Source organism: Ranitomeya variabilis, chromosome 3 (genome assembly GCF_051348905.1).
Source record: "Ranitomeya variabilis isolate aRanVar5 chromosome 3, aRanVar5.hap1, whole genome shotgun sequence".
Classification (NCBI taxonomy): Eukaryota; Metazoa; Chordata; class Amphibia; order Anura; family Dendrobatidae; genus Ranitomeya; species Ranitomeya variabilis.
Window position 1 is genome coordinate 518,098,895 of NC_135234.1, and position 25,388 is coordinate 518,124,282.

The 25,388-nt window shown below is 42.2% G+C and overlaps 1 protein-coding gene across 17 annotated transcripts in view; it reads right to left on the reverse strand.

Moving 5' to 3' along the window:
• Positions 1 to 25,388, reverse strand: part of MCF2L (MCF.2 cell line derived transforming sequence like) — a 376,751-nt gene that overhangs the window by 28,914 nt on the left and 322,449 nt on the right. For all 17 annotated transcript variants that reach the window (XM_077296978.1, XM_077296986.1, XM_077296980.1 and 14 more), the window contains 8 exons: positions 24,891 to 25,006; positions 21,459 to 21,528; positions 19,804 to 19,896; positions 19,637 to 19,729; positions 17,685 to 17,810; positions 10,761 to 10,982; positions 4,791 to 4,883; positions 1,623 to 1,701 (listed from right to left, as the gene is read on the reverse strand). In XM_077296978.1, coding sequence (XP_077153093.1) covers positions 1,623 to 1,701; positions 4,791 to 4,883; positions 10,761 to 10,982; positions 17,685 to 17,810; positions 19,637 to 19,729; positions 19,804 to 19,896; positions 21,459 to 21,528; positions 24,891 to 25,006 — 892 coding nt within the window. The remainder of the gene's footprint in view (positions 1 to 1,622; positions 1,702 to 4,790; positions 4,884 to 10,760; positions 10,983 to 17,684; positions 17,811 to 19,636; positions 19,730 to 19,803; positions 19,897 to 21,458; positions 21,529 to 24,890; positions 25,007 to 25,388) is intronic.

The window sequence follows — 25,388 nt, forward strand, 5'->3', positions numbered from 1 at the left end:
TTTCGTAGAGACTCATGAATATTATCACTAAGGCCTCTTTCACACTTCAGTTGTTTGACGTCAGTCTAAAACCGTCATTTTCCTCAAAAAACGGATCCGTTTTTTTTTTTGACGGATCCGTTTTTTCCTCCATAGACTTGCATTAGCGACGGATTGTGACGGATGGTCGTCCGTTCCATCCGTCATGCGACGGATCCGTCAAAATTTAGCGGACGTCATCTAGACATTGACGTTCATCTAGACGTTTTTTGTCTCCGTTGAAATGGCGGATCGCGACGGATCCGTTGCGTCCGTCATTTCATAGAATGGCCACCTATGGGTGACGGATCCGTCGCGATCCGTTTTTTGGCGGATCCGTCGCCCCAATCCGTTTTTTCAAGTTTTTTCAATTGCGCATGCTCCAAAAAGTATATACAACCCCCGAGTAACGGATCCGTCAAAAAAACGGATCCGTTACATCCGTTTTTTCAACAATTGTGACGGATCCGTCGATCCGTCACTTTGTCGGAAGTGACTGACGCCAAACGACTGAAGTGTGAAAGAGGCCTAAGTCATGACATCAAAACACCAAAGACTGATCCTCATTTTACCAAGTTTATAGTTCACTTGCTGTTTTTGAGAAATAAACCTTGTTTTTTTTTGGGGGGGAGGTGTCCAAAGAAGAGACATATCAATATTTTGAAGGCCACAGGACAAACATAGGCCCCGATTCTTCAAGACTGCAGTTTTTCACATCAGTCTTGATGAGGAGGCAGAGTGAAGTGCCAGGTGCCTGATTCATTAAGAGGCACACGACTGCTAATGAATCGTAATAAGTCATTCTCCAGTCATGGCCCAGAGTAAGATTTATGGCATAAAGTATACCCTAACCCATCACACCCTGCTTCGCCCATTTTGTCAGAGCTGGGCAAAGATGTTATGAATATACCTTGCATTACACCAAAATGTTGAGACTTTTACATACAAGAGATTTAATGAATCAGGGCCATAGTTTTTAATTATATAAAACAAATTGAGTCAGACAAAGGAACTAAAATCCAGGTTTTGCATGTCAGTCTTGATGAAGAGTGCGCTGGAGTAAGACAGGCTGGATTCATGGAATGGAGTACATTTCTGTCATAATTTATGCCACTTTTGTGTGGTGGCTGTGCTTGGCCATGTCCTCACCTGGCAATGTTCAATCTATTTATGAAAAATTTGTAATTTTTCTTTGCGTAACTACCAGTTGTACAAAAGTTTTACTAAAATTCAAACAGTTTTGCAGCAAAATTCCGTAGAAAATGTATTTAATAGATGGGCAATTTCAAGCAAGAGCCAGAAAGTGAGGCAGACAGGAAAAAAAAAATCGATGTATCAAACAGATGAAGATATTATGGGCAATAATTGTCATCCTTGTGATGTGCCATATAATAAAGCTCCATGTCTCCATCAATGAAATCCATAACTTAAGTAGCACACAATGAATCAATCACAACAGGATAAGCGGACAATGAGAGGCCAACTGGGAAATGTCCTGGACAAAGCGGTGCAGAGGATCATAAAGGAAGGAGTGACAAATTTACACTATAAAGTCATGCGTTCAAGAACAGTAAATAAAATATATATAAAAAAAACACAGATACCTCTACAAGCCTGAAGCTGGCTAGTCAACACCTTTCTGATTTCATTTACCCAAGTGGCTTTTATTTCGGATGTTTGCGCCTGTAAAAACATAATTATCTAGCTAGTACTTTAGCTAAAGTAACAGTGTAATTTCTATAGCAGACCAGCTTCACTACATCAGATCGTCATACTCTACACGCATGTTACAAATTTCATTTCTCACATCCCTGACAATAAAAAATGGATGAATTTGGCTCGGTGCACACTCTGTTAGAGCTCAATAATTATCATATAGGACGGGAAATACTCCCCCTGTATATATTAAAGGGGTATTCCTAAAATTAAAAATTCTCAAATAGACCTTGGGGATCATAACAGGGGCAGATGGGCAGGGGGGCATATCTAGGCGCTGCTCAGCCACACATTACTTTGGCAGCTGCACTTTACCTTCACATGCTCTTCTGGCCCAGCTGCATCACACTGATTGGTGCAGCACAAGTCACAAGAGCCGGCTGTGTACTTCCTGCTCTCTGATTAGTGGAGCAGCTTTCACTTGAGGCTGCAGTGTACCCCCTGCTCTCTAATTGGTGGAGCTGCTGTCCCTAGAGGATACAGTGCACCCCCTGCTCTCTGGTGGAGCTGCTGTCACTAGAGGCTGCAGTGCACCCCCTGCTCTCTGGTGGAGCCGCTGTCACTAGAGGCTGCAGTGTATCCCCTGCTCTCTGGTGGAGCTGCTGTCACTAGAGGCTGCAGTGTACCCCCTGCTCTCAGGTAGAGCTGCTGTCACTAGGGGCTGCAGTGTACCCACTGCTCTCTGGTGGAGCTGCTGTCACTAGAGGCTGCAGTGTACCCCCTGCTCTCTGGTAGAGCTGCTCACTAGAGGCTGCAGTGTACCCTCTGCTCTCTGTTGGAGCTGCTGTCACTAGAGGATACAGTGTACCCACTGCTCTCGGATTGCTGGAGCTGCTGTCACTAGAGGCTGCAGTGTACCCATTGCTCTCTGGTGGAGCTGCTGTTACTAGAGGCTGCAGTGTACCCACTGCTCTCGGATTGCTGGAGCTGCTGTCACTAGAGGCTGCAGTGTACCCATTGCTCTCTGGTGGAGCTGCTGTCACTAGAGGCTGCAGTGTACCCACTGCTCTCAGATTGCTGGAGCTGCTGTTGCTAGAGGCTGCAGTGTACCCACTGCTCTCTGGTGGAGCTGCTGTCGCTAGAGGCTGCAGTGTGCCTTCTGCTCTCTGATTGGTGGAGCTGCTGCCACTAGAGGCTGCAGTATACCCTCTGCTCTCTGGTGAAGCTGCAGTCACTATAGGCTGCAGTGCGATGTGTCTATTGATGGCTGCTCCACCAATCAGAGAGCAGGAAGCAGACAGTGCTGCACTGCCAACGAGGATGCTGCCGGCTGCCTCACATCATGTGGAAAGACCTTCATACAGAAGTGTGAGTAACTACAGGCAATAAGGGAGGCTTATGGTAAGGTATCAGGCTTCTACTTACATATTTGGGGAGAGGAAAGAATGAAACTCAGCTACAGGGGAGCAGGTGGGGCAGGCAGAAATAGGAGAATAATTTTCAATATGTTTAATTCTGTGTGATTAAATGCAGCCTCATCGGCACTGCAGTGTAGTCCTTTATATGTGTGCGTCCGCATAAGTGGTGATGTGTGTATGTGTGCTTCCGTGTACATGGCGACGTGTATATGTACACGACCACCTACTTGGTGATGTGATTATTAGTGATGAGCGAATAGCATTGTTGCTCGGGTCTCCCCGAGCATGCTCGGCTGGTTTCCGAGTATTTTGTAGTGCTCGGACATTTAGTTTTCGTTGCCTCAGCTGCATGATGTACGGCTGATTTGTTAGGCAATTCCTACATGTATTCAGGCTGTCCAGCAGCCGTAAATCATGCAGCTGAGGCAACGAAAACTAAATGTCCGAGCACTACAAAATACTCAGAGATCACCCCGAGCATGCTCTGAAAACCCGAGTAACGAGTATACTCGCTCATCACTAGTGTTTACGTGTGCATCTGCATACATGGTGACATTTGTCTGTTTGCCTCTGTGTACATTGTGATGTTTTTCTCTGTGCATCCGTATACCTGGTGAAGTGTGTGCATCCATGTATGTGGTGATGTGTAAGGAGAGACATATGTATGAGTCAATTTTTGTGTTTGTGTGAGTCCATATACATAGTGACATGTGTATGAATGTGTATGTGGTGACTGTGGTGTTTGAATTGAGTGTGTACATGGTGACTTGTGTGTGTATGAGTGTTACCACCATGCCGTGTGTGTACGTGGTGATGTTTCTGTATGAGTGTGTCAGTGGTGACGTGCGTAATAGTGTGTAAGCGGGGATATGTGTGTACATGATGACGTGTATGAGTACGTAGTGACGAGTATTTGAGTATGTACATGATGATGATGCGTGTATGAATGTGTGCTGGTGACGGGTGTGTATGAGTGTGTATCTGGTGACGTGTGTACACGTGGCCTACGGATTGGTCACCACTCCTGGAAATGGTTTGTGTTTGCCCCCCATGCTAAAGTTTGCCAGCCAGTCCCTGCTCAGCAATTACAAAAATGGGGCTCTGGATCCCAAATAGCTCCATGGATGGGGGTGAAGGTCAGCAAGATAAATGTTTGGATAAGAGATAACGTTGATTGTGGAAATACCCACATCCATGGGCTTTATTTGCATGATAAAAGCCAATATTGTTTTGGTCTCTATCAAGGTGGTATGTGTCAGAATACATTTTTTCCCATTGCATAGGAAAGACATTTTACTAAAGTGTTTATATAGCCATATTTTCCTGGGTTAACATCACTGAGAGATTTTCCAAGGTGAACATGAAATTACCGTATTTAGCAACTGCCTGAGTGTAATTCAAGATATAATGGATAAACCGATTATGCTACAAAGTATTAATGTGGGATGATTCCTTGTAAAACATGTAGGTGGTCATGCACATTAGATAATTGTCTGCGGAATGCCTATTTGGTTGACAACTCCTCCACGTCGTCCTCCATTTTCCCATAAACATGCATTATCAGTCTCTCAATAATTACAACATATGAAGCAACCAAACCATTTCTTTTTAACCCTACAGTTTTGTTTCCTTATACACACCTTCTAACTCTCCCTTGTAATGATCTTAAATAAATGTTATATAACAGAACAACATTACCTGCACAATATATACTTCTTCTCTTGCATTGTACCAGATTTCAAATTTCCTATTGTCTCCCTTTACATATTCTGTAATTCCAACAGATGCCATCTGGTCAAAATAGAAAACAAGATCTATTGATACATTCAGACTGGTTTACTGTAACTTCGCTACAATGTATAAACACTTATTGTAGAATGTATTACTTTCAGATGAGAAGGAACGTTTGTATGAAAGATAACAGGAAGCCCATGGTTACATCTTCAGAATAACCAGCAATCATCCTTTAATGGGAGGTGATTGTGACTTTAAACACAAAATTTGGGTGTTGTTTATACCTCACAACCACCCCAGCCTAGTCTGTACAGTCAGTAAAGTAATAATGTCTGTACAGAGAGGTGAACAATAGTAAGTTACTTTACAGAATTACTTATAATTGACCTTCCTCCCAGATTTCTAAGGCTACTTTCACACTAGCGTCGTACACTGCACGTCGCTATGCGTCGTTTTGCAGAAAAAACGCATCCTGCAAAAGTGCTTGCAGGATGCATTTTTTCTCCATTGACTTGCATTAGCGACGCAGTGCCACACGTCGGACTGTCGCCACCAAAAAACGTTGCTTGTAACGTTTTTTGGTGAGTCGTTCCCGTCTTTTCCGACTGCGCATGCGCAGCCGGAACTCCGCCCCCGCCTCCCCGCACCTCACAATGGGGCAGCGGATGGGTTGAAAAACAGCATCCGCTGCCCCCGTTGTGCGGCGCATTCACTGCTAGCGTCGGTATGTCGCAACGACGCAATTCGTTGTGCGTCGTCCGACGCTAGTGTGAAAGTAGCCTAACAGGCAAACATAGTGGTAGTCAAAATAAGCTTTTTATATAGTTACATAATAGTCTTATCAGATGTATAATAGCAAACCTTTACCAGTGAAACTTCACTTTTAATGAGGAACGTAAAATACCCAAAAACAAACAAAAATCCAAAAAGACGTAAATGGGGAGCAGATGAATGCTCTCTCTGAATTTCCCTTCCTGCTACCTAGTCATGTCTTATTGTTTTTTCTTCATTTCTCTCTCACCTATTCCCTGTTCTTTCATTTTGTTGTTTGGTGACATCCTGTGCTCTGGGAAAAAGAGCAGGGTGTAGGAGGTAGTCATATTAAATAAGCGATTTTTGGGGGTTGTGGATTTGTTGATCTCGCTCTTACCTTATAGTTAAATCCTCATATATTGACTTAATATAGTCATGTTTAAGGGTCATGAACTTATCTTCCTCTTGCTACACTATTATAATGATCTGATGTATATGTGTGTATGTACATATATACACCCACATATATACTACATACATATTATATATACACACACGTACATACAGTTGTGCTCAAAAGTTTACATACCCAGGCAGAATTTTTGCTTTCTTGGCCTTTTTTCAGAGAATATGGATGATAACTTTTTCTCCACTCATGGTTAGTGGTTGGGTGAAGCCATTTATTGTCAAACTACTGTGTTTTCTCTTTTTAAGTCATAATGACAACACAAAACATCCAACTGACCCTGATCAAAAGTTTACATACCCTAGTGATTTTGGCCTGATAACATGCACAGAAGTTGACACAAATGGGTTTGACTGACTACTAAAGGTAACGTCCTCACCGGTGACCTGTTTGCTTGTAATCAGTGTGAACATAAAAGCTGAGTGAGTTTCTGGGATCCAGACAGACTCTTGCATCTTTCACTTATGTTTCTGGTTTGTGAGTCATGGGGAAAGCAAAAGAATTGTCAACGGATCTACCGGAAAAGTAGTTGAACTGTATAAAACAGGAAAGGGATACAAAAAGATATCCAAGGAATTGATAATGCCAGTCAGCAGCGTTCAAACTGTGATTAACAAATGGAAAATCAGGGGCTCTGTAAAAACAAAACCATGGTCAGGTAGAACAACAAAAGTGTCATCCACAACTGCCCGGTATACTGTTTGGGATGCAAAGAAAAACCCACAAATAACATCAGTTGAAATGCTGAGCTCTCTGAAAACTAGCAGTGTGGCTGTTTCAAGATGTACAATAAGGAGGCACTTGAAGGAAAATGGGCGGCATGGTCGAGTCGCCAGATAAAAGCCATTACTGGGCAAATGCCACAAAGTATCTCTCCTACAATACGCAAAACAGCACAGAGACAAGCCTCAAAACTTCTAGAACAAGGTAATTTAGAGTGATGAGACCAAAATTTAACTTTTTGGCCACAATCATAAACGTTACATTTAGAGACAGGTCAACAAGGTCTATAATGAAAGGAACACCATTCCTACTGTAAAGCACAGAGGTGGATCGCTGATGTTTTGGGGATGTGTGAGCTACAAAGGCACAGGAGATTTGGTCAAAGTTGAAGGAAAGATGAATGTAGCATGTTATTCGCAAAAACTGCTGCGCATGGGATGTACTTGGACGTTCCAACATGACAACGATTCAAAACACAAGACCAAGTCGACCTGTCATTGGCTACAACAGAATTAAGTGAAGGTTCTGGAGTGGCCATCTCAGCCTCCTGACCTCAATATCATTGAACCACTCTAGGGAGATCTCAAGCGAACAGTTCATGCTAGACAGCCCAGGAATTTAAAGGAACTGGCGGCTTTTTGCCAAGAAGAGTGGGCAGCTTTACCATCTTAGAAAATAAAGAACCTCATCCACAACTACCATAAAAGACTTCACGCTGTCATTGATGTTAGAGGGGGCAATGCACGGTTTTAAGAAATGGGGTATGTAAACTTTTCATCAGGGTCATTCGGATATTTTGGGTTGTCATTATGATTTAAACAGAGAAAACACAGTAGTTTGACAATAACTAGCTTCACCCAACCACTAACCATAAGTGGAGAAAAAGTTTTGGTGTTATCATTTATATTCTCTGAAAAAAGGCCAAGAAACCAAAAATTCTGCTGGGGTATGTAAACTTTTGAGCACAAATGTACATATATACAGCTCTGTCAAAAATTAAGAGACCACTACATCAAAACCCTGTCATGGGCAGCCCAATCTCCGGACCTGAACCCCATTGAAAACCTCTGAAATGTAATCAAGAGGATGATGGATAGTCACAAGCCATCAAACAAAGAACTGCCTAAATTTTTGTGCAAGAAGTAGTGTGAAAGACTGGTGGAAAGCATGCCAAGACGCATGAAAGCTGTGATTAAAAATCATGGTTATTCCACAAAATATTGATTTATGAACTCTTCCTGAGTTAAAACATAAGTATTGTGGTTTGTAAATGATTATGAACTTGTTTTCTTTGCATTATTTGAGGTCTTAAAGCACTGGGGGTTTTTTTTTTGTTTTTTTGTTTACATTTTGACCATTTCTTCTTATCAGAAAAAAAATACAAAATTTATTCCTTGGAAATTTGGAGACATGTTGTCAGAAGTTTAAAGATGAAAAGAACAATATACATTTTACTCAAATATATTTTGCGGTGGTCTCTTAAATTTTATCAGAGCTGTATATTGTACATACATACACACATAGCTACACAGATGCACACAACACACACACATTTATGACCTCAAGAATTCAGATGAGATGTGGAGCAGGTCGGCCTCATAGTTCAGAGATCACCTGGAGAGGACTGCAGAACCCACTGTGTGAAAAAGGGATACAGCAGAGAGGGCTGCTATCGGCCCCCTGCTGCTGCCGTGCTGTCCCGTGCAGTGAACCTCCTCCCCCAACTTCTTCTCTGTGAGGTGATGCTGCAGCCTGTGGGTAATAGAACAGTGGAGGAGGCAGAAGATACAAGGTAAGTCCTGCTCTTTCTCCACAGTTGTCCTCTCTGTGCTCTGCGGCCCGGGCCACTGACTACAGGTGAATACTCACAAAACGCGCTATGCAGGAGAACAGAGTCGGCAGCCAGTGAGCGCTCTTGTCTATGGGGAAAGGGTTCATTGGCCAGCGTCTCTCCCTGCATGACATGCCCCCTTTTTGAACTCATGCACTCCGTGCGCCGCTTTCTCTCTGGCTCTGGGTATTCGCATGATTACGGGAGGGACATGACACCAGGCCCCTCTCACACCCGCCCGCAATCTTGACTCAGTTGCCAATAGCGGCTGCATACTATGGGCAGTACAACCCTGCCTGCAGGGCCCCCCCCCCTCCACCTTCGGGGCCCGATGCAGTTGCACCGGCGGTATGTCTGCCCCTGGCACCTACATAATCCCGTCTCTGGGGCCCGGTGATTAGAAGAGAGGGGTCTCGATGTGGGCGCCCTCTGCTCACCCTGATGGCGGGACCTTTATATATAATAATAATAGTAACATAGTTATTAAGGTTGATGGAAGACTTTAAGTCCATCTAGTTCAACCCATAGCCTAACCTAACATGCCCTAACATGTTGATCCAGAGGAAGGCAAAAAAAAACCATGTGGCAAAGAGTAAGCTCCACACTGGGGAAAAAAATTCCTTCCCGACTCCACATACGGCACTCAGACTAGTTCCCTGGATCAACGCCCTATCAAGGAATCTAGTATACATACCCTGTAACATTACACTTTTCAAGAAAGGCATCCAGTCCCCCCTTAAATTTAAGCAATGAATCACTCATTACAACATCGTATGGCAGAGAGTTCCATAGTCTCACTGCTCTTACAGTAAAGAATCCGCGTCTGTTATTATGCTTAAACCTTCTTTCCTACAGACGTAGAGGATGCCCCCTTGTCCCTGTCTCAGGTTTATGATTAAAAAGATCATCAGAAAGGTCTTTGTACTGTCCCCTCATATATTTATACATTAACATAAGATCACCCCTTAGTCTTCGTTTTTCCAAACTAAATAGCCCCAAGTGTAATAACCTATCTTGGTATTGCAGACCCCCCCAGTCCTCTAATAACCTTGGTCGCTCTTCTCATCACCCGCTCTAGTTCAGCTATGTCTTTCTTATTTCTTATACACCGGAGACCAGAACTGTGCACAGAATTCTAAGTGTGGTCGCACTAGTGACTTGTATAGAGGTAAAATTATGTTCTCCTCATGAGCATCTATGCCTCTTTTAATGCATCCCATTATTTTATTTGCCTTTGTAGCAGCTGCCTGACACTGGCCACTAAATGTTAGTTTGTCATCCACCCATACTCCCAGGTCTTTTTTATTGACGGTTTTGCCCAGAGTTTTAGAATTAAGCACATAGTTATACATCTTATTACTTCTACCCAAGTGCATGACCTTACATTTATCCCCATTAAAGCTCATTTGCCATTTATCAGCCCAGGCTTCTAGTTTACATAAATCATCCTGTAATATAAAATTGTCCTCTCCTGTATTGATTACCCTGCAGAGTTTAGCGTCATCTGCAAATATTGAAATTCCACTCTGTATGCCCCCTACAAAATCATTAATAAATATGTTAAAAAGAAGATTGCCCAATACTGACCCCTGTGGTACCCCACTGCTTACCGCACCCAGTCCGAGTGTGCTCCATTAATAACCACCCTTTGTTTCCTATCCCTGAGCCAGCTCTTAACCCACTTACACATATTTTCCCCTATCCCCATTATTCTCATTTTATGTATCAACCTTTTGTGTGGCACCGTATCAAAAGCTTTTGAAAAGTCCATAATAATAATCTTTATTTTTATATAGCGCTAGCATATTCCGCAGTGCTTTACACACATTATCATCACTGTCCCCGATGGGGCTCACAATCTAAATTCCCTATCAGTATGTCTTTGGAATGTGGGAGGAAACCGGAGTACCCGGAGGAAACCCACGCAAACACGGGGAGAAAATACAAACTCCTTGCAGTTTTTTCCACAAACATATTAAATATAATCACATATACACATACTTTTAATGGAATCCATTGGGATTTCTTCTGCTGGTTATTTTACGATTGCTACATTACTTACAATTAAAAAAAGGTATAGAAAATCGGAAAGGAGTAGCAGTGTGAATATTCATTTTCTATGTGTTTTGGCATAAATATTTAGTGTTTCTAACAGACTTACATTTAAGGAATGTTTGAAGCTATAGGAAGGAGCCTTCTCGTATCCCTCGCCATTCTCTTCTCTCTTCTTGCAGAACAGGACCGCCTTTTCATGCAGGAAGAGATGTCTTTGCATTGGTTTAAATCTTGCCAGGTCCTTTACTTTAGAATGTCCCTTTTTATGTTCTGTCCACACATTAAAGGACCCTTGCATTAAAAGTTTGCCAAGATCATTCAAGTTCCCCTAGAAAGAAGAATGTATATTAACGGTTATTAGCACTATACCAGGATTAGTTAAACCTGAGGTCACAATGGATTAAAGGAAAATGTAAAAAGTGTAATATGTATTATCAATATTCTAAAACATGGATAAACTTCTATAAACCACAGGTAAAAGGCATTGCTTATCGTAAACTGGGTTACAGTAAAATATTTGCAGTTGAATCTACGTATTATACACAGACATATTCTTAATACATATATATATATACAGTACAGACCAAAAGTTTGGACACACCTTCCCATTCAAAGATTTTTCTGTATTTTCATGACTATAAAAATTGTACATTCACACTGAAGGCATAAAAACTATGAATTAACACATGTGGAATTATATACTTAACAAAAAAGTGTGAAACTACTGAAAATATGTCTTATATTCTAGGTTCTTCAAAGTAGCCACCTTTTGCTTTGATTACTGCTTTGCACACTCTTGGCATTCTCTTGATGAGCTTCACGAGGTAGTCACCGGAAATGGTTTTCAATTCACAGGTGTGCCCTGTCAGGTTTAATAAGTGGGATTTCTTGCCTTATAAATGGGGCTGGGACCATCAGTTGTGTTGTGCAGAAGTCTGGTGGATACACAGCTGATAGTCCTACTGAATAGACTGTTAGAATTTGTATTATTGCAAGAAAAAAGCAGCTAAGTAAAGAAAAACGAGTGGCCATCATTACTTTAAAAAATGAAGGTCAGCCAGTCCGAAAAATTGGGAAAACTTTGAAAGTGTCCCAAAGTGCAGTGGCAAAAACCATCAAACGCTACAAAGAAACTGGCTCACATGAGGACCGCCCCAGGAAAGGAAAACCAAAAGTCACCTCTGCTTCTGAGGATAAGTTTATGTGAGTCACCAGCCTCAGAAATCGCAGGTTTACAGCAGCTCAGATTAGAGACCAGGTCAATGCCACACAGAGTTCTAGCAGCAGACACATCTCTACAACAACTGTTAAGAGGAGACTTTGTGCAGCAGGCCTTCATGGTAAAATAGCTGCTAGGAAACCACTGCTAAGGACAGGCAACAAGCAGAAGAGACTTGTTTGGGCTAAAGAACCCAAGGAATGGACATTAGACCAGTGGAAATCTGTGCTTTGGTCTGATGAGTCCAAATTTGAGATCTTTGGTTCCAACCACCGTGTCTTTGTGCGACGCAGAAATGGTGAACGGATGGACTCTACATGCCTTGTTCCCACCGTGAAGAATGGAGGAGGAGGTGTGATGGTGCTTTGCTGGTGACACTATTGGGGATTTATTCAAAATTGAAGGCATACTGAACCAGCATGGCTACCACAGCATCCCAGCATGGCTACCACAGCATCTTGCAGCGGCATGCTATTCCATCCGGTTTGTGTTTAGTTGGACCATCATTTATTTTTCAACAGGACAATAACCCCAAACACACCTCCAGGCTGTGTAAGGGCTATTTGACCAAGAAGGAGAGTGATGGGGTGCTACGCCAGATGACCTGGCCTCCACAGTCACCAGACCTGAACCCAATCGAGCTGGACCGCAGAGTGAAGGCAAAAGGGCCAACAAGTGCTAAGCATCTCTGGGAACTCCTTCAAGACTGTTGGAAGATAATTTCCGGAGACTACCTCTTGAAGCTCATCAAGAGAATGCCAAGAGTGTGCAAAGCAGTAATCAAAGCAAAAGGTGGCTACTTTGAAGAACCTAGAATATAAGACATATTTTCAGTTGTTTCACACTTTTTTGGTAAGTATATAATTCCACATGTGTTAATTCATAGTTTTTATGAGTTTTTACATTCAGTGTGAATGTACAATTTTCTTAGTCATGAAAATACAGAAAAATCTTTGAATGAGAAGGTGAGTCCAAAATTTTGGTCTGTACTGTATATATATATATTTACACACACACACACACACACACACACACACACAGACACGTATATATGCACAAACAAATGTATAAGTGTGTATATATATATATATATATATATATATATATATATAACTGTCCACTTAGGAAGCAACACTTTGACAATCAATTTCACATGCTGTTGTGCAAATGGAATAGACACCAGATGAAAATAATTGGCAATTATCAAGAAACACTCAATAAAGGAGTGGTTCTGCAGGTGGGGACCACAGACCACATCTCAGTAGCAATGCTTTCTGGCTGATGTTTTGGTCAATTTTGAATGTTGGTTGCGCTTTTACACTCGTGGTAGCAGGAGAGGGACTCTACAACCGACACAAGTGGCTCAGGTAGTGCAGCTCATCCAGGATGGCACATCAATGCGAGCTGTGGCAAGAAGGTTTGCTTTGTCTGTCAGCGTAGTGTCAAAGGCTGGAGGCACTACGAGGAGACAGGGAAGTACACCAGGAGTTGTGGAGGGGGCCGTAGGAGGGCAACATCCCAGCAGCAGGACCGCTACCTCAGCCTTTGTGCAAGGAGGAACAGGAGGAGCACTGCCAGAGCCCTGCAAAATGACCTCCAGCAGGCCACAAATGTGCATACGTCTGCACAAACGGTTAGAAACCGACTCCATGAGGATGGTCTGAGTGCGCGACGTCCACAGATGGAGGTTGTGCTCACAGCCCAACACCGTGCAGGATGCTTGGCATTTGTCACAGAACACCAGGAACGGCCAATTCGCCACTGGCACCCTGTGCTCTTCACAGATGAAATCAGGTTCACACTGAGCACATGTGACATACGTGACAGAGTCTGGAGACGCCGTGGAGAGCGATCTGCTGCCTGCAACAATCTTCAGCATGACGGGTTTGGCAGTGGGTCAGTAATGGTGTGGAATAGCATTTCTTTGGAGGGCCGCACAGCCCTCCATGTTCTCTCCAGAGGTAGCCTGACTGCCATTAGGTACGGAGATGAGATCATCAGACCCCTTGCGAGACCATATGCTGGTGCGGTTGGCCCTGGGTTCCTCCTAATGCAGGATAATGCCAGACCTCATATGGCTGGAGTGTGTCAGCAGTTCCTGCAAGATGAAGGCATTGAAGCTATGGACTGGCCCGCCCGTTCTCCAGTCCTGAATCCGATTGAACACATCTGGGACATTATGTCTCGCACCATCCACCAAAGTCACATTGCACCACAGACTGTTCAGTAGTTGGCGGATGCTTTAGTCCAGGTCTGGGAGGAGATCCCTCAGGAGACCATCTGCCGCCTCATCAGGAGCATGTACAGGCATTGTAGGGAGATCATACAGGCACGTGGAGGCCACACAAACTACTGAACATCATTTCCTTGTCTTGAGGCATTTCCACTGAAGTTGTATCAGCCTGTAACTTCATTTTCCACTTTGATTTTGAGCATCATTCCAACTCCAGACCTCCGTGGGATATTAGTTGTGATTTACGTTGATCATTTTTAGGTTTTATTATTCTCAACACATTCCACTATGTAATGAATAAAGATTTACAACTGGAATATTTATTTCAGTAATATCTAGGATGTGGGATTTTAGTGTTCCCTTTATTTTTTTGAGCAGTATATATATATACACTCACTGGCCACTTTATTAGGTACACCTGTCCAACTTCTTGTTAACACTTAATTTCTAATCAGCCAATCACATGGCGGCAACTCAGTGCATTTAGGCATGTAGACATGGTCAAGACAATCTCCTGCAGTTCAAACCGAGCATCAGTATGGGGAAGAAAGGTGATTTGAGTGCCTTTGAACGTGGCATGGTTGTTGGTGCCAGAAGGGCTGGTCTGAGTATTTCAGAAACTGCTGATCTACTGGGATTTTCACGCACAACCATCTCTAGGGTTTACAGAGAATGGTCCGAAAAAGAAAAAAAATCCAGTGAGCGGCAGTTCTGTGGGCGGAAATGCCTTGTTGATGCCAGAGGTCAGAGGAGAATGGGCAGACTGGTTCGAGCTGATAGAAAGGCAACAGTGACTCAAATCGCCACCCGTTACAACCAAGGTAGGCCTAAGAGCCTCTCTGAACGCACAGTGCGTCGAACTTTGAGGCAGATGGGCTACAGCAGCAGAAGACCACACCGGGTACCACTCCTTTCAGCTAAGAACAGGAAACTGAGGCTACAATTTGTACAAGCTCATCGAAATTGGACAGTAGAAGATTGGAAAAACGTTGCTTGGTCTGATGAGTCTCGATTTCTGCTGCGACATTCGGATGGTAGGGTCAGAATTTGGCGTAAACAACATGAAAGCATGGATCCATCCTGCCTTGTATGGAGCATCTTTGGGATGTGCAGCCGACAAATCTGCGGCAACTGTGTGATGCCATCATGTCAATATGGACCAAAATCTCTGAGGAATGCTTCCAGCACCTTGTTGAATCTATGCCACGAAGAATTGAGGCAGTTCTGAAGGCAAAAGGGGGTCCAACCCGTTACTAGCATGGTGTACCTAATAAAGTGGCCGGTGAGTGTATATATTGTATATGTACATACACAGATACAATGATGATTTTTGCTTTTATATTGTGGCATTGTACGGAATTTATAATAAAGATTGATGCTTTTAGAGGTAGGTTTTGTTTTCTTTGGTTGACCTAGTGAATAACCTGTATAGAGCTGAGACCACCATAACAAAGGCTACCATCAGTAACACACTACGCCGCCAGGGACTCAGATGCTGCAGTACCAGACGTGTCCCGCTGCTTAAGCCAGTACATGTCCAGGCCCATCTGAAGTCTGCTAGAGAGCATTTGGATTATCCAGAAGAATATTGGGAGAATGTCATATGGTCTGATGAAATCAAAGTAGAACTGTTTGGTAGAAACAAAAAAACGTCGTGTTTGGAACAGACAGAATGCTGAGTTGCATCCAAAGAACACCATACCTACTGTGAAGCATGGGGGTGGCAACATGGTGCTTTGGGGCTGTTTCTCTGCAAAGGAACCAGGACAACTGATCCATGTACATGAAAGAATGAATGGAGTCATATATCGTGAGATGTTGAGTGCAAACCTACTTCCATCAGCAAGGGTACTGAATATGAAATGTGGATGGGTCTTTCAGCATGATAATGATCCCAAGCACACTGTCAGGGCAACAAAGGAGTGGCTTCGTAAGAAGTATATGAAGGCCCTGGAGTGGCCCAGCCAGTCTCCAGATCGCAACCCCATAGAAAACCTTTGGAGGGAGTTGAAAGTCCATGTTGCCTAGCAACAGGCTCAAAACATCACTGCTCTAGAGGAGATCTGCATGGAGGAATGGGCCAACATACCAACAACAGTGTGTGGCAACCTTGTGAGGACTTACAGAAAACGTTTGACCTCTGTCATTGCCAACAAAGGATATATAACAAAATATTGAGATGAACTTTTGTTAAAGGGCCACTGTCACCCCCTCCAGCCGTTATAAACTAATAGAGCCACCTTGTGCAGCAGTAATGCTGCAGTCTAACAAGGTGGCTCTTTTAGTTTTTGATTCCGTTATTCCCTCAATAAAGCGTTTTAAAATTTGCCCTAACTACCTGTCTGCAGACCTGGAGGCGGTCCGAAGCCTCCTCTGTGAATCTCCCAACAGCCGTCACTCTTCTCTTCTGGGGATGTGGTCGCCGCCCCCTTCGCGCTGTTTCTTCTTAAATCCAGCGCCTGCGCTGTGCGTGCCTGCCTGTGACAGGCGCAGTCCTCATTGTCCGTCATAGGTCAGATGCAGGGTGCCTGACTGCGCCTGTGCGGGCAGTGCGGCCACCCTGTTGCTGAATCCCCGCCCCGCACTGTGTTATTCATTATGCACAGTGCGGGGCTGGGGTTCCTGGGCATGCGCACTGCGCTGTTCAGACGCTCCCCCGGTCCCCCGCCTTCCAGCGTTGCCGTAATATACAGGTTTCCTTGCCAGCGTTTGGAATGAAGCAGCCGCAAATAACAACGCTGGAAGGCGGGGGAGCTGGGGGAGCGTCTGAGCTGGGGCAGACAGGTAGTTAGGGCAAATTTTAAAACGCTTTATTGAGGGAATAACGGAATCAAAAACTAAAAGAGCCACCTTGTTAGACTGCAGCATTACTGCTACACAAGGTGGCTCTTTTAGTTTATAACGGCTGGAGGGGGTGACAGTGGCCCTTTAATGACCAAATACTTATTTTCCACCGTAATTTGCAAAATAAATCCTGCCAAATCAGACAAGGTGATTTTCTGGATTTGTTTTCTCATTTTGACTCTGATAGTTGATGTCAATTACAGGCCTCTCTCATCTTTTTAAGTGGGAGAACTTGCACAATTGGTGGCTGACTAAATACTTTTTTACCCACTGTACATTTTGTTGTTTAAGTGCTCCCTTTATTTTTTTGAGCAGTGTATATAATCTAAAATATATATATCTACGGTATATACAGATGAGCTCAAAAGTTTACATACCCCAGCAGAATTTTTGCTTTCTTGGCCTGTTTTTAGAGAATATGAATGATCACACCAAAACTTTTTCTCCACTCATGGCTAGTGGTTGGGTGAAGCCATTTATTGCCAAACTACTGTGTCTTCTCTTTTTGGTGTTATTACTCATATTCTCTGAAAAAAGGTCAAGAAAGCAAAAATCCTGCCAGGGTTTGTAAACTTTTGAACACAACTGTATATCATCTATGCGATGATTATGCTAATATTACCAACACATTCACTTCTACAAGCAAAATAAAATATTGGGAATTACTAATAACAGTTCAATTCAATCAAATGAACGCAGATTAAAACTTGGCGCTACTAACAATAACCACTTACTTCATATCCAGTGATCGCTATTTGGTGCATGGAGTCATTGACAGCTTTGAGAATGCCAAGAATAGAAGCCAAAGCTTCCTGCAGATCTTCAGCACCCTCACAATTCTTACTGTACTTTAACATTTCCTAAGCAGAACATACAAGCATAAAATTCAAGATATTTCTAAGATGGACACACTGCTGAGTAAATGCTGTTGCTATAGCTTTGGAGCATGTATTTGAATTAAGAGAATCATTCCTGAGAAATTCTTACAGGATTTTTTTCACTCCAGAAATCTACAGAATATATTTGCCTCTGAATTTATGTCTTCCCTGTGTTCTTTTCTAATCCCCACCATCAGATCTTCTGCAGAGCGGTGGGAGACCATGCTGATCTTTTCGAGCACAAGAGGCTCCAACATGGTTATCCACTGACTACAACACCTGTTAGGATGTAATAAACCCAACAGTTACTTTGAAGCGATTGTTTCAACATCACTAAAAATTAAAATTGCAGAGGGCATGTAAGAAGAGCAACCTTGCAATCAAATTTGCATTTAACCAGGCGAATCTCTCAAATCTGACATGTGTCATTTTATGTGGCAATAACTCTGGGATGTTAGAACATATCCCAGTAGCTTTGATATTATTTTACATGGATGTACATTTACAATGGTAAATTTAGGTCCATGTGTTTTACGTTTATTTCTAAAAAATATCAGAAATTTGATAAAAAATTTCAAAAAATTTGCAATTTTCAAACTTTGAATAATTATCACTTTAACTTGGATCCACACAAAATACTTAATAAATAACATTTCCTTCTAGTCTGCTTTACATCAGCACCAGTTGTAAAATGTTCTTTTATTTTGTTAGGATGTTAGAAGCTTTAAAATTGTAACAGCAATTTTTCATTTTTTCAAGGAAATTTACAAAACTAATTTTTCTAGGCACCTATTCAGTTTTGAAGTGACTTTGGGGGGACCTATATATTGGAAAACCCCCAAAAGTTATACTATTTTAATAGCAGCACCCTTCAAGGTATTCAAAATTGCTTTCAGGTAGTTTATTAACCCTTCAGGTACTTTTCAGGAATTAATGCAAAGTGACATGATAAGAATGAGAAATGTTTTTTTTACCACCTAAATGTAGCTAACTTCTTAACAGGCCATTATAGCCGGCAGACTATTTTGCCGTGAATTGCCATGTTAACCATCAGAACCATAAAATCATGATTTCAAAGTGGCGATGGGGTTAAAGAGGGAGCCACCACACTCATTTTAACCATTTCAATGCCATAGTCACTATTGACAGGAGCATTTAAGGGGTTGTTTGGCCATGGTTGGTGCCAACATCAACCGTGATTGATGCAGAAGGGCGACACCTATACTGTACTGCTGGATTTTCAATCATTGGGGGATGCTATTAACATATCTCAGGTCAGTTTTAAGGTGGTCACTGAGTGGTTAAAATCTTATCCATGCTTAAGAAAGAAAAGATTTTTAATTTTAATGTTTTATGCTAATTGTCTCGGATAATCCATGCACAGTGACCACCAGCTCTTTTTAATAGAGCTTGTAAGAGCTGATCAGACCAGTGGCATTGAAGGAGTGCAGGGGTAATAAGACTGTCTGGATTGAAGTAACCAGTTTTATTGCCCCTGTGCTACTTTATTACCATTGCTCCGAACTGTCAATTTTCTCAGGAGCGCACTGTCCCCCAGCAAACAAAGTCAGATGACTGGAGAGTGGTGAGCGCCCAAAGATGAAACTTGAGAACAACAGAGGAAAGGTACAATGCAGATATGTTAGGAGCGGTCACAGGTCCTCTTTTAGTATTTCAAGACTTTTGGAAATGATTGGGAAAGGAGATCGTAGTGTATAGGGTTAATATTTGTGTAACATATGGCCGCCAGTGCAGAAGCCGTTCTAGTGGCTCTCTGCTCCGGCTATAATGTACAAGGTATAATGTACCTTTAAAAGCAGTTGGTACTTTGTTATCCTCTGCACAGGTTTCAGTAGGTAGGAATCCAGGCTTAGCTTATGGTCCAGTTTCCTTTGGCACTCCTACAAGACGCAGAATGTTATAGACACAGATCCATTAATTGCTACTAATAATTGTGACATTGCTATACAGTTACCTGAAAGAAGGCAGCGTCAGAGCTCTGGCGCCACAGACTCTCAGATCGGGGCTTGTTCTGGCAGTACTTCTCATATATCTGGAAATCCTCCATCTGGGTGTTAGAAAACACGTAAAGAAATTTACAGTAGCACAATTTATGCCCAGTTACAAACATAAGTGACATATCTCATTCCTAGTAAAAAGGAAAAACAGCAGCACAGTCATAATGCTGTGGCTGCAATACTTCCCAAGCAAATACAGAAACAAAGAGTGGGATCACCACTCCAATGGAAACAAGTCAAAAAGTGAAGTTTATTCACACAGGCTTCCTGATAAAGCTTTCACCATATATTAAAGTATTCTTTGCTAAAAAAAAAAAAATGAGTTACCGTACTTTAAAACAATTACCTAAGAATTTTTTTTAATAGGGTCATTTGAGAATTTATGATTTTTCCACTTTTGGTCATTTTATTTAATGAGATTTTCCACTTTTGTCTCTTGGGTAAATTGATAGTTCATCATATTTTAATATATAGACTGTATTTTGGCTCCATACAAACACAGACAGAAAAAAAAACAAAGCGCAGTAAGTCTTCATACAAGTCAGTGTTTGTATGGAGCCAAAATGCATGAGTCCTTATATTTCTAAAAATTACACAACTCTTTCTACACCGTATGCAGAATTATTAGGCAAGTTGTATTTTAGAGGATTATTTTTATTATTGATCAACAACTATGTTCTCGATCAACCCAAAAGACTCATAAATATCAAAGCTGAATATTTTTGGAAGTTGGAGTGGGTTTGAAATATGGCAAAATTGGTGGCAAATGGCATCTTGGCAGCTTCACACTTGATTTTCTTCAATTCATGGGCAGTTATTTTGCGCCTTTTTTGCCCAACACGCTTCTTGCGACCCTGTTGGCTATTTTCCATGAAACTCTTGATTGTTCGGTGATCACGCTTCAAAAGTTTGGCAATTTCAAGACTGCTGCATCCCTCTGCAAGACATCTCACAATTTTGGACTTTACAGCAGGGGTGTCAAACTGCATTCCTCGAGGGCCTCAAACCATGAGTGTTTTCAAGATTTCCTTAGCATTCCACAAGGTGCTGGAATCATTCTGTGCAGGTGATTAAATTATCACCTGTGCAATACAAGGAAATCCTGAAAACATGACCTGTTTGCGGCCCTCGAGGAATGCAGTTTGACACCTCTGCTTTACAGAGCCCGTCAAATCTCTCTTCTGACCCATTTTGCCAAAGGAAAGGAAGTTGCCTTATAATTAAGCACAGCTTATATAGGGTTTTGATGTCATTAGACACCACCCCTCCTCATTACAGAGATGCACATCACCTGATTTACTTAATTGGTAGTTGGCTCTCAAGCCTGAACAGCTTGGAGTAGGACAACATGTATAAAAAGTATCATGTGATCAAAATACAACTTGCCTAATAATTCTGCACATAATGTAGGCTATAAGTTACTAATATTAGACATCATTAACCACTATTCACACATTATACACCGTGCTTGCAATGTGTTTCATATACAGAATGTGATATAAATATTGGGAGATTCTCACAGCAGGTGGAAGAGTAAAGTAATTATACTAAAACTACCGTAATAATCCAATAGTAACACGTTCTTGTACAGTGCAACAACAACAACACATACCCTTTCTAGAAAACATCGTCCTACCAGCTCAGGATAATCAGTGTAGTTCTCCAACTCTCTCAAGAATATTCTACAAAACATACAGCAAAACATTAGATCTAGACAAACTTATTTTTACATATTAAAAGAAGGCAATAAAATGGTATTATTGCAAGACAAAACCAAGGAATTGAAACAGAAATTTACCAAAATATTTTACCTTTATTTCTACTTTCACACTTGCGTCTTATGGCGTACGTCGCAATGCGTCGTTTTGGAGAAAAAACGCATCTTGCAAAGTTGCCCGCAGGATGCGTTTTTTCTCCATAGACTTGCATTAGCGACGCATTGCGACGGATTGCCACACGTCGCATCCGTCGTGCGACGGATGCGTCGTGTTTTGGCGGACCGTCGGCACAATAAAACGTTCCATGTAACGTTTCTTTGTGCGTCACGTCCTCCCCGGACTTCAGAATGGGCAGCGGATGTGTTGCAAAACTGCATCCGCTGCCCAAGTCTTGCAGTTATTTCACAGCGTCCGTCGGTACGTCAGGCCGACGGTTTGCGACAGCCCCATACCGACGGATGTGTGAAAGTAGCCTTATTGTCTTTTTTTCCTACAATTGTTCATCCACATCATTGTCTCACTTATTTGTAATGTCTGGCATGATCTTTTTCCATGATAAAGCTGACGGATACTAATGCTAAATTCTCATTTTCCAGGAACTCCTAACATTTTTACCATGAAGGAACTCTCATAACTACCTTGTCCCTGCTGTACAGCTAACAATGTCTTCTAGCCTACGAAAAGACAAAGGAACCTAAGGGTAAGTTCAAAGAGGACGTTTTTTATGTAATTTTTAGCTGCTTTTTACAGTACCAGCAAAGCCTATGAGATTTCAGAAATCTCACACACACACATTGGTTTTTGTGTGATCAGTATTTTGTGCTTTGCTGCGTTTTTTGGACATAGAGCATGTCACTTCTTTCAGTGTTTTTGCTGCGTTTTTTCGGCGTTTTTCACCCATTGACTTAAATGGGTGTTGCAAAAACGCAGCAAAAAAGCAGGTATCATTATTTGCTGTGTTTTTGCTGCTGAAAATTCAAGGACATTAGCATGGACAAAAAGGAAAAAAAAAACGCACCAAACACGCAACAAAAAACGCACCTAAACCTGCGATTTTGGGCCAGCTTCTTTCCTGCCAAGAAGATCAGGTTTTGCTGCAGAAAAAACGCCCTGTGTGAACTTATCCTAAAAGTTCCATAAAATTTTGTTTGGGAAACACAACACTATGAGAAAGGACCATTTTAGTTTTCACACTATCTAAAATGTTGTCCATCTGGAAAAAAAAATCTTCAGATAGGTTTGAAAAAACAAAAACAAAAAAACCATACAACATTTGTTGCCAAAGCATTAGCAATATACACTCACCGGCCACTTTATTAGGTACACCATGCTAGTAACGGGTTGGACCCCTTTTGCCTTCAGAACTGCCTCAATTCTTCGTGGCATAGATTTAACAAGGTGCTGGAAGCATTCCTCAGAGATTTTGGTCCATATTGACATGATGGCATCACACAGTTGCCGCAGATTTGTCGGCTGCACATCCCAAAGATGCTCCATACAAGGCAGGATGGATCCATGCTTTCATGTTGTTTACGCCAAATTCTGACCCTACCATCCGAATGTCGCAGCAGAAATCGAGACTCATCAGACCAAGCAACGTTTTTCCAATCTTCTACTGTCCAATTTCGATGAGCTTGTACAAATTGTAGCCTCAGTTTCCTGTTCTTAGCTGAAAGGAGTGGTACCCGGTGTGGTCTTCTGCTGCTGTAGCCCATCTGCCTCAAAGTTCGACGCACTGTGCATTTAGAGATGCTCTTAGGCCTACCTTGGTTGTAACGGGTGGCGATTTGAGTCACTGTTGCCTTTCTATCAGCTCGAACCAGTCTGCCCATTCTCCTCTGACCTCTGGCATCAACAAGGCATTTCCGCCCACAGAACTGCCGCTCACTGGATTTTTTTTCTTTTTCGGACCATTCTCTGTAAACCCTAGAGATGGTTGTGCGTGAAAATCCCAGTAGATCAGCAGTTTCTGAAATACTCAGACCAGCCCTTCTGGCACCAACAACCATGCCACGTTCAAAGGCACTCAAATCACCTTTCTTCCCCATACTGATGCTCGGTTTGAACTGCAGGAGATTGTCTTGACCATGTCTACATGCCTAAATGCACTGAGTTGCCGCCATGTGATTGGCTGATTAGAAATTAAGTGTTAACAAGAAGTTGGACAGGTGTACCTAATAAAGTGGCCAGTGAGTGTAGACCACTGTCAGTTCTGGTGTATGGTCCCAGCAGCCCCATTACTGGTTTAAAGTGAACCTGCCACTTGATTCATGCGGCCCAAACAATGAGCAGCATGAAACAAAGCTTGACTGATCCATTGCAGCCAGGTATATTTTTCACTGATTCACTCCGGCCTTTCAGAGGAAATATACCTTAAAGATCTTGAGACTTCAAAGCTTTTGCCAGTGTTGCTGTAAGTGATTGGCAAGTCTCATGCTAAAGTGGTGAGAAGCCAGTAATGTGCATAGCCGGACTAGTCTCATAGTCTCATCTCTGGCAATGGTTCCTGGCCAGATCTTCCTACCTGGTTTTTACCTGGCTGCAGTCATGCAGGCAGGCTCTGATTCATGCTGCACACAGTTTGGGCAGCATGAATCAGGTGACAGGCTTCCTTTACAATCAAAAAAAGGGGGCTTCCTCCCCCTCTCTGTGTAGGCAACGTACATAAGGTAGACTGGTTGCCTGTTGTATTTCAACAGCTAAGCTAGCCCACTTCTTTGTCACAGACTACATACACATCTCTAGTCACATGCCAACACAGGACGCTAAGCTTTCTCATATGTTTAACTTAAGCCGGAGGTGGAGGTGCCAGGATCAGTGACGTTCTGCGGGTGATTATAGAAAACTGAACCAGATCACTGTGGCCAAGTTCTAGCAAAAAAACACGCAACAGAGCTGAAAATAGTCAAATCTCAAAAACAACTGATAGAAAATGTGTCCTTTGGTGCTTAATGGCTAAAACACTTTACCGTAATATACATTAGGTGTTGTGTTACATTTCGTGAATGTACAAGACAATAGCAACACCGGGTGTAAGGACGACGATACGCATGCAAAAATCAATCCGAATATCAAAGAAAATTCAGTGTGCTGAACGTTCCTATACAATTAAACATACAGTAAAGTAAGCAGATGCATAGCAGACACCATCTAATAAATGGAGAGTAAGGCAACGTTACAGTAGACGCTGGGAAAACTTATCAACTAAGTGCAGAAATGCAGCGGACAATTAGCCTAATTAGGTTGTACTAGTCATACATCAATGGAATGGCCAGAAAGTTCATGTATTTTGACCTTAATATTATATAAATGAGTGAAAAGTCTACCTGTTATGAAAGTGGTAGATTTCTTCCATATTTCCAAACAACACATCCTTTTTATTGAGGAGAACTGGAGAGAGGAGATGCATTACTAAGGGATTCTCCATTTCAGCAGCATAACCCTATAGACAAAATAACAAGCCAAACATTGGTTGTACAAAATCACACGTCTACATGATCGTCACTGTGGGTATTAAACCTGAAGATGAAAAGATGGCTAGATAGGGAGAAGAACAGGGAACCACTCCATAGACTTCAAGGGGTTTTTCCACAAATATTGTACATTTTAATCAACAGATCTTGGAATAATAATAATTTCCACAATTTGATGTGTTAAATAAAATGTTCCTGTGCTGAGATAATCTTATAAATGTGCCCCTGCTTTGTACTGTGTAATGGCCGTGTCCGACAGTACAGGAACATGGTCAAAAGATGAGAGGAAACAAAAGAGAGTATCCAGATATTACAGCATGTAATGGCAGATGCTGCTTTCTGTGAGGTAAA